The sequence below is a fragment of the Rattus norvegicus genome, chromosome 10 (genome assembly GCF_021556685.1).
Source record: "Rattus norvegicus strain SHRSP/BbbUtx chromosome 10, alternate assembly SHRSP_T2T, whole genome shotgun sequence".
NCBI classification, from domain to species: domain Eukaryota; kingdom Metazoa; phylum Chordata; class Mammalia; order Rodentia; family Muridae; genus Rattus; species Rattus norvegicus.
Window position 1 is genome coordinate 73655092 of NC_141543.1, and position 14314 is coordinate 73669405.

General features: G+C 47.2%; 1 protein-coding gene across 23 annotated transcripts in view; it reads right to left on the bottom strand.

Moving 5' to 3' along the window:
* Nucleotides 1-14314, bottom strand: part of Rffl (ring finger and FYVE-like domain containing E3 ubiquitin protein ligase) — a 62941-nt gene that overhangs the window by 2770 nt on the left and 45857 nt on the right. For 6 of the 23 annotated variants that reach the window (XM_087570060.1, XM_087570064.1, XM_087570065.1 and 3 more), the window contains 5 exons: nt 12152-12339; nt 7041-7451; nt 4422-4505; nt 3400-3610; nt 1864-1887 (listed from right to left, as the gene is read on the bottom strand). In XM_087570060.1, coding sequence (XP_087426186.1) covers nt 1864-1887; nt 3400-3610; nt 4422-4505; nt 7041-7451; nt 12152-12331 — 910 coding nt within the window. In that variant the 5' untranslated portion in view covers nt 12332-12339. The remainder of the gene's footprint in view (nt 1-1863; nt 1888-3399; nt 3611-4421; nt 4506-7040; nt 7452-12151; nt 12340-14314) is intronic. The other 17 variants (XM_087570068.1, NM_001399574.1, XM_087570069.1 and 14 more) reach the window with 3 other exon arrangements.

Consider the following 14314-nt stretch of genomic DNA (forward strand, 5'->3'; position numbering starts at 1 on the left):
ATCCAACGATCTACCTACCTCTAAGCTTCTGAAAAGACTTCCTGATAGAAGGACAAGGCAGATACACTGCTCCCTTTTCTGTGCTACAACCATTGAATTTTATTCATACCCCTGACTGCTTATCATCCTGCATGATAATTCACTTATCTCCCACAGTAGACTAAGAGCTTCTAATTCAACTTACTCAGACGGTAATCATAAGCTTAGCATTTGCTTTATGCTTGGAGGTCAGATACTTATCTTTGAATTCCCAAAACATGAGTCACATGGTAGGTATTCTTTAAACATCTGATAATGAACATTCTGCCTAGGGAATGAGAACCGCTCACATTGACTAACTGCCTACCGTGTGTCAGGCAGGGTCCTAAAAGCCAAAGTTAAGTGGCTTGCCCAAGGATACAGGGCTGCTGAGATAGTCCACATTCAAAACAGAGAGGCTCATGACATAGTGGCCTTTGGGATAAGAGCTCCAAGAGCAGAGACTAGTAAGAACTGCCCAGTACGTAGCATTCTCAATAAATACTATCTTTAGGCTTTCCTAGTGGTGGACACAACAACTATCCGACTTCAGCTAAGGAAAGACTTCATAGTCAAAAACCCACCGATCTCCTGTGTGTCAAACCAGCCTAAACTAAGCAGCCATAAAACAAAACTGTTCTCATACTAGACACTGCTCCCAACTGGACTTGGCAACTCTCCAAAGGAATTCCCCATTTCTCTGTTGCTTTTAAGTTTTCAGTCCTCCTTTTTTCTGTTCTAGACTAGTCTAAAAAGTGAAGTCATTGAATGCATAAGTCCTCTGGTATATGTTTGTTTACTACTAGTTTGGTGGTTCTGGAAATTTATCATGTAGCTACTCAAATATAAATATGAAACACACATCAAGTCAAAGAACACTTCCCGCTGCAGGTGGTTGACTGTGAGAGCCCAACCTTTCTAAAGCCTCCTGTGGCCTTAATACAGAGGTTAGAAGGATACACGCATATCTAAGACAAGGTGAGTCATCTACAGAATCTTACTCATTCATTACTTCACTGAGGAGAAACAAACATGTCAGCACTCTCCAAGGAACGGGGAGAAGGAAGGATGGTAACACGTAGATTAATCTCATCATGGTATTGGTGGGGTGGGGTAACCCAGATGATTACAGGGACTTAAATAGTAAGCTCAACTCTGCCCATTCTCGACCATTTTACTTGGGATAAATTCTTCTGAAAAGTTTTAAAGTGCTCTACAGGATGGAACACTGAGAATATTCTCTTTTGGGAAATTTACAATCACACTCCTCAAGGTTTTCAAGAGGGTACAATACATGTGAAAGTGTCCCACGAGCAACCAAGCTCTACAGTGTGTTCTGAGGGAAACTGTTAACACACTAGTGGGAGTTAAGGTAGGCAGGTAGATATGCAATTTGAGCTCAGAGGGCATCCACGAAACACCTCTTTTGTCCCATTCAAAGAGGACTCTCAGGTCACCACCCTTGTGCTTTTTTGGTTTGGTTGGCAAACACCTGAGGCCAGCTTGGTCTATATAGTAAGTTGAAGACAGACAGACCCTGTCTTCAAAAAACAAAAACAAAAAAACGTAAACGATCTCTCTGAATGTGTAAGACTCTCTCCAGACAGATTGCTTGGAGAAACGGAGCACGACGCTTTGCACCCAGGGAGTCGGCTCTAATTCAGCCAAGCCCCTAGGCTGCTCTGAACTTCCTGCATAGGGGTGGGGCAAGGGTAACGCCTGACTCTACTTTTCTACAGCCTCTCTGGGATTCTTACAACTATGAATAGCCATCATCAGAGTTGATGTTAGAAGGACAACACAGCTAGGAGCCTCAGCCTACCCTTGACAGAAACAATTACATACCGTTTTGGTCTTCATTACCAGACACTGAAAAGGAAAGGAAATGATGTGTGAGTAGGAGTCTGGTGGCACAAGGGTCGTCTCCCACCGCCCTGTCATCACTAACTCCAGTGGGCTCTGTGCTGAGAACAGGACCTGACCAGAGTCCGGACAGATGCTTGCCTTCCTCCCTGTGTGCAGAGAAGTCATATGGAGGAGCCCTTGCTGCTCCATCTGCTTTGTTCTGAGGAAAGCAGCTCCACTGATCTACAGTGACTACTGCGTCAGCTGAGAGGACACTGCACATACACAATAGCCTTCAATACTGCCTCTGAAGACATTAATGAGGTAAAAAAGAATGTAGAATTTGACTATTTCTATGAGCCAAGGATTCTGGGCAAAGCTCCCACAGCATGTCATGTTATTGCCAGGTATGGTGTTACATGTCTATGATTCCAGCACAAGAGACAGAGGACGATCCATGAACTCCAGGCCAGCCTGAGCTATGTATCAAGACCATGTCTTCAAAAAAGTAGCAGCAGCAGCAGCAGCACAGGACAGGGTAGTGCATACCTTCAATCCCAAGCATGTAAAAAGACACAGGCTGGTGGGTCCTCTATGAGTCTGAGGCCAGCCTGATCTCCGTAGTGAGTTTCTGGCCAACCAGAGAGAGTGAGACCAAGAATGTAAAAACTACTTCAACTTCTTTGGGACTCTTACGAAATTCTTAAGGTAATCCCAAAGGGAAAACAACAGATACCTCGTCAGGCCCCGAATCTGTAACAGTGCAGTGAGACTTCCCCTAACTGGTCGATTTAAATTATTCAGGAAGGCCTGAAGCTTGGCTTTACCAGCCATTTATTATACAAGGAGTCAAAAGCTTGGAGGAAAACAGCTGGTGATGAGAAAGCAAGGTGAGAAGAGTTTCTGTGCTAAAAACAAAACCAAACCATAATTGAAAGCTTGCTTAGCACAGGGAACAAGACCCTGGGTGGTTGGTCCCCGACACCAGGAACCAAAACCCAAGTTACTGCTATTGTTCTTGGGATGCAGCTTCATGGTAAAGAGTGCTTGCCTAGCAAAACAGCCAGACAAGTTTCTCTTCTGCAGGATGTCTCTGCATTTAACAGAAAATCAGCTACAATGAATCAGTGTGAGGACAAGGTGAGGCACCTGAAACAACCATGTAAAATGCTCTGGGAGGTAAACACAAGGGAAAGTCCGAGTGTACTAACTACATGCTTCCAGAATTTGCTTTCCAACCCAAAACTGATTCAAATTCAATAGTGTTGGTGGTAGGAATGTGGATGGAGTGGGTGTCATGTGGCAGGAAGACACTGGCCTTAGGAGCTCCTCAGTTTAAATCCTGGCTCTCCACTGAAACAGTGACCCAGAGCAGCCTATGCACAAGACACTATTAGAGGACTGAATTGGGCATTCAATGCCTGTCCTCAGTCTTGGTGCTTGAGAAGTACAAAAGTGTAGGCTGGCTTCCCCTGAGGCTAACCACATGTGGGATGGCTGTGGAGAGGGCTCTCCGTTCACCCCAACAGCCCTCACCCAGGTGCTGGAGTCCTTTCTGATCCTTGTATAGCCGAGTCACCCTCTCCATCAGCTCCCACTTCTCACAGCAGCCCTTATAGTTGACGAAGTTGCGAGCCAGGATCTCCTTCAGCTGCCGCACGGTCAGGCCTTCAATGTCCTCCAGGTGGGTCAGGTCAGACAGCGAGGCCCTCCGGCCTGGGACAAAGCTGTCCTCTGAGTCAACGGACTGCAATGGCAAAGATGCGATCAGGTGGTTCAGCTCTTGTGCCCTTCAAGCTCTCTTCAAGGACCCCAGAGCACTTATCAGAATGCATTTTGTTGACCAACCTCAAGGAACATGAAACAGAGGGTACCTGCTTGACTCAGCAAAATAGCCTGGTCTTCCCCTGCCCCACCATGTGTTTTGTGAGAACAGCCACACACTGGCATATCAGTACTATGCATAAAGGCACACTAGTTAGTTGGCCAGAGGGCGCTGATTCTCAATGCTGCTGCCTCCACTAAATACCTGACAGTATTTTTCAAGTTGTTTACCATCCTGAACCTGTTACCCTTCCACAAAGGAGAGAGACAATTGTCATGCCACTCAGAGTTCCTGAGGAAACCCCAGGTGTGGTACTGCCTCTTCTCAGTACTGGCGCCCTGGCAGGACTCCATACATGGGCTCACTGAAGCTCTGTACTGGTCCCTTGTATGGCTGAGGCCCAAGAGCCTCGTCATCTTCCCTCCTTCTCCAACAGGGGCTACTGCATGCACCCTAGACACACAGGACAAGAACAAGACTTTTACAGCATTACCCACAGTGTATCCTCTGGCAGCTCTTAGAGAGTCAAAGGACTGGGAACACAGGATGGGCCAGGAGGTCCACCAGCCTCTACTATAGACTCAGACTGACAGCAACACAGGTTAATCTGAGATAGTACTGCTGGACTCAAGGACTTCACGACTATCCTTACAGACTGACCCTGCCTGCTCCTGGGAACTTCCAAGACCAGGCAGAGAACAAAGGTGAGGTGCAGAGCGAGCAGAGGCCCCACCTGGGTCTCATCCTCAGGAGGTACTCTGGCTGTGCTCTCCAGGAAGATGGGCTCCTCGTGGTCCTGAGACACATGGCCAATGGCCTGTGGGAAGAGAAAGGTGCCATCACATCCACAGAGATATCCCAGTGACTTACAAACCATGGGCCTCTTTCAGTTCATACAAATGTCCAAAAATGTATTCTGTCTCCCTCCAGAAACAAGGCTCCCAAAGCAGGACCACAAATGCCTGCTTTCTAACAGCAAGTCTCACAGCCAGAGACAATACACACAGATTTCAATGGATGGAAAGCTGCACCAAGGACAAGGATGTGCTAGTTCTGCCCAGCAGTAAGGGTGGCATCACCCACCACCCATCACCCATCACCAGTTTGCGCTCAGTTTGACAGTTGAGGTGAAAGGTTTCAGTCTACCAAATTATCTCTTAACTATGCCGTTTTCCCTCCCCATGGCCTCCACCCACTACTGCGGTTCTGCTTCTGGACCAGGATCATTTTACATTCTAGAAATGTGTTCTAACCAGCAGGACATGGTATGGCATACTCTGAAGCTGCTTGAGTGTGTTTAATAACCTCAGACTACAGGACACAAATGCCTCAGCTTGGGTTCCATTCTGTTCAGCACGCTACCCTCTCAAAACTCTCAAAAGGGCCCATCTTAATCGGACTGCTCAGAATTGTGACCTCCTAACTCTATTAACCACTTCTGCCATAAACCCCTACCCTAGCTCCTCCTCTCCACTCTTAGCTGCCTCCAGGCAAAGGGCCTGTGTGAACCCAGCAGGAGACATGGCTGAGTTCACAGGCCTTTCCCCTAGAACCTGGATGAACAGTGAAGAGACAACTTGGGGAACTCAAAAGTGACCTGACAGCTCTAGCCATTCGCCAAGAGGGCACACAATTACAATAGAAATAAAGAGCAGAGCTTAGAACACTGAAGTGATGGAAGCCACACATACGGTGATGCAGCCAACATCCTGCACCCACAACTCCTGCTTCCTCCGCCATCCTCCTAGCTTCGTGTAGATGTGGTACTCGCTGGCCAGCTGCATTCTGTCACCTTGCTATTACCTTGGGGTCTTGCTTGGCTTGTTCCTGAGTAGACAGCTTTTGAATGTCTTTTGTTTTCTAGTTTTCTAGAAAGAGCAACTGGAATCCACGTTGCAAACACTCTTATCTTTCCAGTCTGCTACTAGCTAAAGAAAAAACCTGCAACTCGCATCTATCTGACCTACTCAGCCTATCACACACACTTCCCTCCCTAGCAAATGCTGCTAGGACATCAGAGCAGAAGGACAGAACCAGAACCTAGCAGGGCTAGAACTGTTAGCTTTGCATCCTAGATGCAGCTCTCTGTGACTTATGCAACATACGGCCTTGCCCAGGCTATTTAACTCCCCATGCCTGTTTTTCCTGTTTGCAAAGTTCAGGTATCATCAGAACAGAAGCTGACACTACAGGAGAGGGACCCAATAACACAGGGGGCAGCATGACCTGTTGGTACAGGAAAATTCTGGTTAGTGACAAAATGTTTATAATCCTACATTGAAGACTCTCCTGGAGGTGTGTTCATTCTCTCCTCCCTCTTCTTCTTCTGAGACAGAATCTCACGTAGTCCCAGGCTGGCTGTGAGCTCACTGTGTAGAAGAGGCTAGCCTCAAAATCCTGCCATGCCTCTATCTCCCAAGTGCCGAGATCAGAGTACACAACACCATACCTGACCTGCCTGAAGGTTCTTCATGAAAAAGTTCTTCTTCAGGTTCCTGTCCTTGCTCGCTATACTACACATCAGAGTGCCTCCCAAAACCAAGCAAAAGGAATGTATAGCAAGAGACAAAACTTATCCAACAACTAAGCGAGAGCCAGAGCTCAGGAAAGCACTAAAGACCAGCTGTGGAGAAGAGACAGACTTCAGCCAACAGAGAGTTAAATGAGTTTTGTAGTTAGATTTTGTTATCATGTTGGCCTTTAGCTGAATGAGTGACCGGTCCTGGCAAAGGAGGTAACTATAAACCAGAAGCACAGCCACCCACGTCCTATGTGGGAAAGGAGATGCCAGTTCTCACAGCTCCGTGCTCCACAGACGTGCTATGGTAGCTGTCTCTGCAAACTAGCAAGTCCAAAGGGATTCTTTCATTGTTCTAGACTCAAAACGTGCTCCAGATGACCAAGGAGTCAGAGACAGTAATTGTGGGGTTGTGCTATAGCTAGTGTGTGTGTGTGTGTGTGTGTGTGTGTGTGTGTGTGTGTGTGTGTGTACACGTGCATGCATGTAATCAGTAGATAGAGATCTAGGTCCTAATCTTTCTGTGCTCAAGCCTTGTGACTTCTGCAGATCTGTGTGACACCACCACTCCAGACAAACGCCAGAGTCTCATGCTTAGCCTCTCTCTGTCAGGGCTTCCTGAGGGTGGAGACCGTGCATGCTGCTATGGACTAGGCCTACCATCCCTGAAGCTAGAGCTAATGATCAGAAAGCATTACTTCTAGAATCAACAAGCAAAAAGGCTTTACCCCATCTAGACATTATACTTGACACCCCATTCCCACAATGCAGTGGGGGAGGAAAAAAAGAATACTGGGGCAGACACAGCAGAAGAGGCTGCATGGTGGCTCCTACCTGCTGAGTTTCCTGATCCTGGGCTAACACAGAGGTGACTTGTGCAGGTGAAGAAGGGAGGCCAGGTGAGGTAGGAGGTACTGTGCTGCTCTGAGGCTGGGTCAAGAAGGCCTGCTGCTCAGGGAAGGCCTGGGGCAAGGTGGGAGCACGAGTCCTGTCCGCCTCAGAAATTACAGGCTGCTGGCCAAGCACCAGAAACACCAGTTCTTCTTTCTCCCGGCACATTTCAGTAGAGATGTCATGGAGGCTGAGATAGTCCCTCAGGTCCTTCACCTTCATCTTCATGAGCTCCTCTCGCTGAAAGGCCGTGGCTCGGAAGCGTAGGCAGAGAAGGCAGAGGCGTGGCCCATTCCCCTCTTGGCTGGAGCAAGTCATGCAGAAGTTTTTCTTACAGTCCAAGCAGGTCTGCTGCTTAGAGCAAGAGACAAGAAAGCATGTCAGCTTGAAGGAACAAGTCAGAAAACAATGGGGACCGCAAGGCACCAGCAGCCAGCAGGATGCTCTCCTCTCCTGTTCCCAGGATCCAAGGTATGAGGCACACTGGCTTTTCAGATTAAAGGCTACTTGGAGGTGGCAGACCCTGTGTTGGCATCCACTAACAGGAAACCTGACATTTATGTAACGTGTGTATACACAACACAATCATTTACATTATAATTTCATTTCAGGTTTTAATACACACACACACACACACACACACACACACACACACACACACACCCTAGATCAACAGCAACGCCATATTTGGAATACAAGAGCCCTCTCTGCCTTTTTATACAAGTTTCCATCTCAAATGCCTCACACAGAGTCATCCTGGGTATGTTATGGGGGGCTCTCTGTTGCTCAGTTTACCTACTGTCAGAAGCAGGTGACAACAGGGCTTCTCTCCCAAGGCCATTGTGGAGATAGACCAACAATGCATTGAGGCAATCCTGACACGAAGCAGGTCCTGAGGAGAGGAGCTGGGATCTAGCTCCTACCTGTGCTCCTTTCCATCACACTGCTAAGGAAGCAAGCAGATGTACGAGGGTTATGAAGGCTAGTTTTGGCTGTTGCTGGGTTTGGTTGTTTCAAGGACCTTTTGCAAGCTAGGCAAGTGACCTACCACTGAGCTACTTCTCCAGGGTTTTTGCCATAGGCTCTCACTGTGCAGCTCAAGCTGAGGTGACAGGCATGTCACCACGCTCAGCTGGCAGCTATTGTTAACATTGGTGTCAACAGAATCTAGTATGATGATGTCATTTCATTATCAAAGCCCTTTACAAGGTGTTAGTGTCCTTCCCCGACTTACACAGAGAGAAACCAAGAATCAGGGGATAGAGAATTATATTCAAGGTCAGGTAGTAAAGGCAAAGCTGTTTGCCTACTCCAGCAGGGTGCTGGGAAGTAGATGGTACACGAGGTCATTTCAAGATAAATATTTGGATAGGACAAGGGACTGGGATGCTAGCATTTCTCCTTTGTGAAAGCGTACAGTGTCTTAGTTTAGAGTCAAGTGTGACTACCCCACAAGCTGGCACTGCCTGGCGCGGCCACTCCCATGGTTACAGACAGCACACCAAGGTTGCTCCAGCTGCAGGCTGTGCAAGCACACAGACATCTGAGCTCTGCTGGAGCCAGCGGCAGTCTCCTAAGAGGTCATTCCTGATCACTCTGAGCTCAAGAGGTTAGGAACTTTTCATTTCATGGTCGCTTAGCTGTTCCTTTAACGTTCACATTTCCCCGTCTTTTCTCAATATGAAAAGCGGTTCGGCTACAAAAAGGACATCCGAGACAGTCTCAGAAGCAGGGGCTGAAGAGTCCACATAGTTAGGAGCATTAGCATTAGTGTTTGTCTATGTGCATCCACACAGCCCAGACAAAGCATGAAAACTTGAGTGATGCATGGGGACATACACCAGCACCCTCTCTACTCGGCTATGACCAGACAGTAAGTAAGCTATGCAGAGACCAGGACATGTGGCCACACCAACAAAGAACAGTTGTGACCAGCAGCCATGCAAGTAGAAAATGGAGTTCTGAGTATTCAGGATGCAGAATGCCTGGCTGAAAATGAGGTTGCAGTGTCATGAAACTGTGGTCTCCATGTGGAATGTTACCTAAGTCAATATAGCATGACAAGACCCAGCCTGGCACAACCACGAAGCTAGTGCTGCTCAATCAGCCAGATCCAAATATCTCTCTTCTTCAAATGTGTGTAGCTTCTGGATGCAAGATCAGAAGGTAAAGATGACAACCCAGTTTCTGCTGCCCTGCCCACCAGGGACTCTGAAGCAAACCTGCGTCTGAAACAGCTCCAAAGGTGGAGGGAAGCGCTTGAGGCTGAAATCCTTGAGTGTGGTGACAGAGACTGGGGGTGGGAGTCGGGGAGGAAGTACATCAACAAAGGAAGGGAGAATGAGCAAAGGAAAGGCCTGTGTGAATTCTAGCAAATGGGTCATGCCAGAGCAACAAGGGCCTGTCCTGAGACATCTTCATCAAGAGTAAGCTAGCGCCAGCCTTGGCCAGGCACCACCCCCTTGGCTTTTTTCCTTCTGCAGGCTGGCCTGAAACAAATTCCCTAGCAGTGAGTGCACAGGCCCATACTCCAAACCACTGAATATTAGAGATAGTTTATATATGTATGTATGTATGTGTATACACACACACACACACACACACACACACACACACACACACACATATACACACACACAGAGCGTAAGGCAGAGGAAGGCATTGTCCCCTTTTTCTTCCCTCCCCCTCACCCCCGGTCCATCTCAGCTCTTCTCAACAACAAAAGGCTACTCTTCTGCTCTGAATCTGAATGCTGTGCCCAAGTTCCAACCAAGTACAGCCTCCTCTGCTGCCTCATGCTTGTCCAAGTGAAGACACCAGGCACCAGAACTCACTGCAACACTACAGCCGGGTATCACAGTACAGATGACAGGACAGCTAGCTTGTGTCAAACTGCCCCTTCTCCCCAGGACTGGGAATCCAGGGGACCCAAGGGCACACCTTACCTGTATTCTCTCTATAAGTCTTTACTGTTATCTGTGGTTTTACAGCCAGGGAGCATATAGAAAATAGTGACCAGGAAGGAAGGAAGGAAGAAGGAAGGAAGGAAGGAAGGAAGGAAGGAAGGAAGGAAGGAAGGAAGGAAGGAAGGGAGGAAGGAAACAATGGTAGGATTCATGTAATCAAGGCAATTCAACTATTGGCTGAGACGCTATCCTAAGAGTCTTTGGCTAAGAAATGCCAAACCCTCACGAAGGCCAATCTATTTAAGCATGAAATTACAAATAAAAAACACTGGCAGCAGAAACCATCCTTAACATTCACAAAATTCACTGTGAATTGCACAAAATTAATTCATAATTTAGAGCAAGAAAATATTGTACCAAACAACATCTCTCATCATCCAAACTGGGATGTGAGACACATGGAGTGCTTCAGGCCACAGTGGCGTTTCTGTCTGTGTGTACCCTGCCTTGACCTCTCTGTCCTGCTGTAAGCTCCTTAAGTAGGAGCGACCTCTCCTTCATCCCCACCCACCTAGCCCAGGCAATGTCTGACACCAGCTAGATTGTAGCACTTACTTCCAGTGTGGGAGGAAAGCAATTTTAATTGTTCCCATGTTCCGGAGCACCTGGGCCCGTTACCTGTCCTCCTCCGCTCAATATTCCAAATTCTTCTTATGGGTTGCTTGAAGTCTAGGACCTGGGTTTAAATCCTGGCTCTAGTACTTAAACCATGTGATAGTGAAGTATTATTTATGGGGAAAAGAATGATACACTGATGTCTCTTGCTGGTTACCAGGAATTTGACATGTAAAACTTTCTTTTTAAATTTTAAACTTTAAATTTTGTCACTTGTAAAACAGGCTTTGGTAGCTTCTAAAGCCACTATGGAAACTGAGAGGGTTAAATGAAAGAAACAAATACAAATACATAATATACATATATACACGTACATACACACACACACACACACACACATATATATATCTGGGCTGGCTCAGAGACTGATCTTCTCGAAGTCCTGAGTTTAATTCCTAGCAACGGCATGGTAGCTTATAACCATCTATAATGAGACCTGGTGCCCTCTTCTGGCCTGCAGGCATACATAATAAATAAATCGGGGGAAAAAAATCTGCTGGGTGGTGGTAGCACACACTTTTAGTCACAGACAGAACTCAGGAGGCAGAAGCAGGTGGATCTCTGTGAGTTCAAGGCCAACCTGGTTTACAGAGCAAGTTCCAGGACAGCCAGGACTACCCAGAGAAACTCTTTCTCAAAAGACAAAAATCTAAGCAAGGTATAGTGGTGTACTTCACATCTGTGATCCCAGCACTTGGGAGGCTGAGGTAGGGAGACTGCCTCAAGTCTAAGGTTAGATTATGATAGTGAGGTCAAGGCTAGCTTAGGTTACAAAGGTAAGAAGACCGAGTCCCATAAACAACAACAAAAGCCCAAAGTTTCAGTAAAATTGTAATTCTGAATTTGTTGTTGTTGTTTGAAACAGGGTTTCACTGCATAGCTCAGGGTGACCTCAAAATCACCACATCAGGTAAGGTTTACCACTGTAAAACCTTCAGTCTCACACACAGTAGAAAGCTTAAAGAGAATCACTTCCCCTTGGTTTCCCATTGTCACCATTTCATCCTCGTATCCTACCAGCCACTCAGTGTTACAATCTCCTGTTCTGCAGGGCATGTGCCACCTGAGGGCACTTGCAAAGGGACACCCACCCATACCCCACCTAAGCCCATTGCAGTTGGGGTGCCAGTGAGCGGTCTCCAGATTCTCTGCTAGGGTTTTCCTGTCTCTCAGGAAGCTCAGACAGGCTTAATGAGGGCAAGGTTAATCTGCAGCCTGGTTTGTATGTGACTGTCAAGAGCCAGCACCTGCCATGTTTCCAACATGGTACTGGGCACTTAAGGCGTCACTCTATTCCCAGCACTAGAAAGGGTACCTCACAGACACAGTTCAGGGCTCTATGCTGAAACGCTTTGCCTTCACTTGGAACAGTTTTCTCCAACATTGTAGGACAGGCCTGGGTCCCCAGCACCACAGAAGTAGAGCTCAGGTAGCTGGCCTGAGGTCCTGGGGTCATGGTGCAATGACACTTACCTTCCGGGTGGTGCTTGCGAAATGGACCCCACAGGCCTTGCAGCTAGGTTCCGAGCCTGTGGGGGAAGGGAAGGAGCTGTACCCAGGGTTGGAATAGGCTTGTGTCCTGGCTCCCTGCGGTGGTGGTGTCTCCTCAGGCTGTCCATCCAAGCAGAACCAGTTGCAGCAGGATGCCCACATGATAAAATCTGGCATAGGAGAGGAAGAAGTAAGAGTTAGGATGTACCTTACTATAGCTTTTTCCCTGTGTGCACAGGCACGGCAGGATACATGCCTCACACCAGCGAGTATGAGGCCGTAACTTCAGCGGCATGGAAGGCTTGCATCGCCGTCTACCACCATAGTTCATGTTCCAAATGTTGAAGACATTTGATCTGGCAGAGCAAGGTGAGAGACCATGCTGGTATAAAACCTTTGTAAGGTTACCTCCTCCTGACTGGTTAAATCTCAAACCTTGCTTCATTAAAATTCATTCTTACCTTACAATTACAACCAGCTTAACAACCACTTTATTCAAGGGCATTGTCTTGCCCTGAAGCTCAGAAAGAATCTTCTGAGTTTCTCTCACACATACTAACCATGGAGGATGTGTATAGTAAACAGGCAAAGCCAGATGCAGTGACATACACCTGGAGTCCCAGCTACCTAACTAGTTAAGACAGAAGAGGGTAACTTGAGCCTGGGTAACATAGCTAGTTCTCTGAAGAAACAGTATATAAACCACACGCCTTTAATCCCAGCACTCAGGAGGCAGAGGCAGAGACAGGGGAAGGTGGATCTTGGAGTTTGAGGCCAGCCTGATCTATGAGTGAACCGACACTATACAGAAAGCCCCATCTTGGAAGAAAGTATATTAAAGAAGACTTAAAGAAGCATATAGCTAACTCCCAGAAACTAACTAGAATGCTGAGACTGTAAAAGCCCAGGTCTCCGACTCTAAATCCTCCGTCTTATCCTTAAAGCATGTTATCTTTTGACTTTCCCTCCTACTAGCCTATACAAGTAATATCTTAATCCACACTCCTGCTTTGCTAAGCTTCTATGATTGCCCTGTTCTTGGTAAAGATGCATCTTATTTGTGTGTGTGTGTGCGCGCGCGCGTGTGTGTCTGTGTGAGTGAATGCCACATGTGTGCAGGAACTATTAAGGCCAGGAGGTTGTGAGCGGCCTAACTGGTGTTAGGAACAACTCAGATCCTCTACAGGAGCTCTGCTTAGCTGAGCCTTCTCTCAGCCCTGTGGCAGCACTTCTAAAAAGCTCCTACAGAGATCATTTACTTTCTGCTCAACACACTTCAGCTCAGAGAGGGCAGGGGTACTACTCCCCAGTGTCTATACTGGACCCCAGTGGTGCTCTGCATGTAACAAATATCCAACAATAGTGGGTCCTTGTCAATCTGTGTTAAGTGTTTCATCTACTTAGGGTATTGAGGGTAAGGTTGATTTTTAAGTTCACAGAAACAAAACTATCCGACCCCTCAAATGTTAGAAGGGCCTGATTAAAGTCTACTAAACACTGAGCACTTCTGGGAGACCTGCGTATGCCCCCACAGGGTCTACTAAACACCGAGCACTGCTGAGAGACACCATCCCACAGCAGAGCAAGCCATCAGCTTCGTGGACATTCCAAGCCTGAGCTCTTTGCTCAAAGAGATACTGAATGAAACAAACATCCAGTGTGGTTGTCCAATAATCCACACACACAAGTGGGTACTTCCTGCATTACCTCTTTTTAACAAGGGCATTGTCACAGTTCAAAGACAGAAATTGGAAGGACCTAAGAGGTCATTTTGTAGAAGAAAAAGCAGGGCAGAACAGGGAAGAAAGGGTGCAGGGTCCCGTGGGTTACAATTTTAGGCGTCCTGAATTCTCCAGAATGTTTTAGACTTTCTGACACTCTGACACACTCACGACGTAGGTCATTTTCTTCTCTGGGCACCTTGGATTAGCATATGACTCCCTGACCACAACCCCTGTGAGAAAAGGGAATGTGACAGTGTCCAGGCCATTGCCTAGGTGGTCAAGCCATCTTTCACACACCAACGCCATTTGCCCTTCTGTCTGTCACTTACCACAGCGTCTAAGTTACCAGGTAAGAAACCCAATCTGCCTTACTTCAAATTCACAGCACACACGGTGTGCTGATAAACAAACACCATGTCAC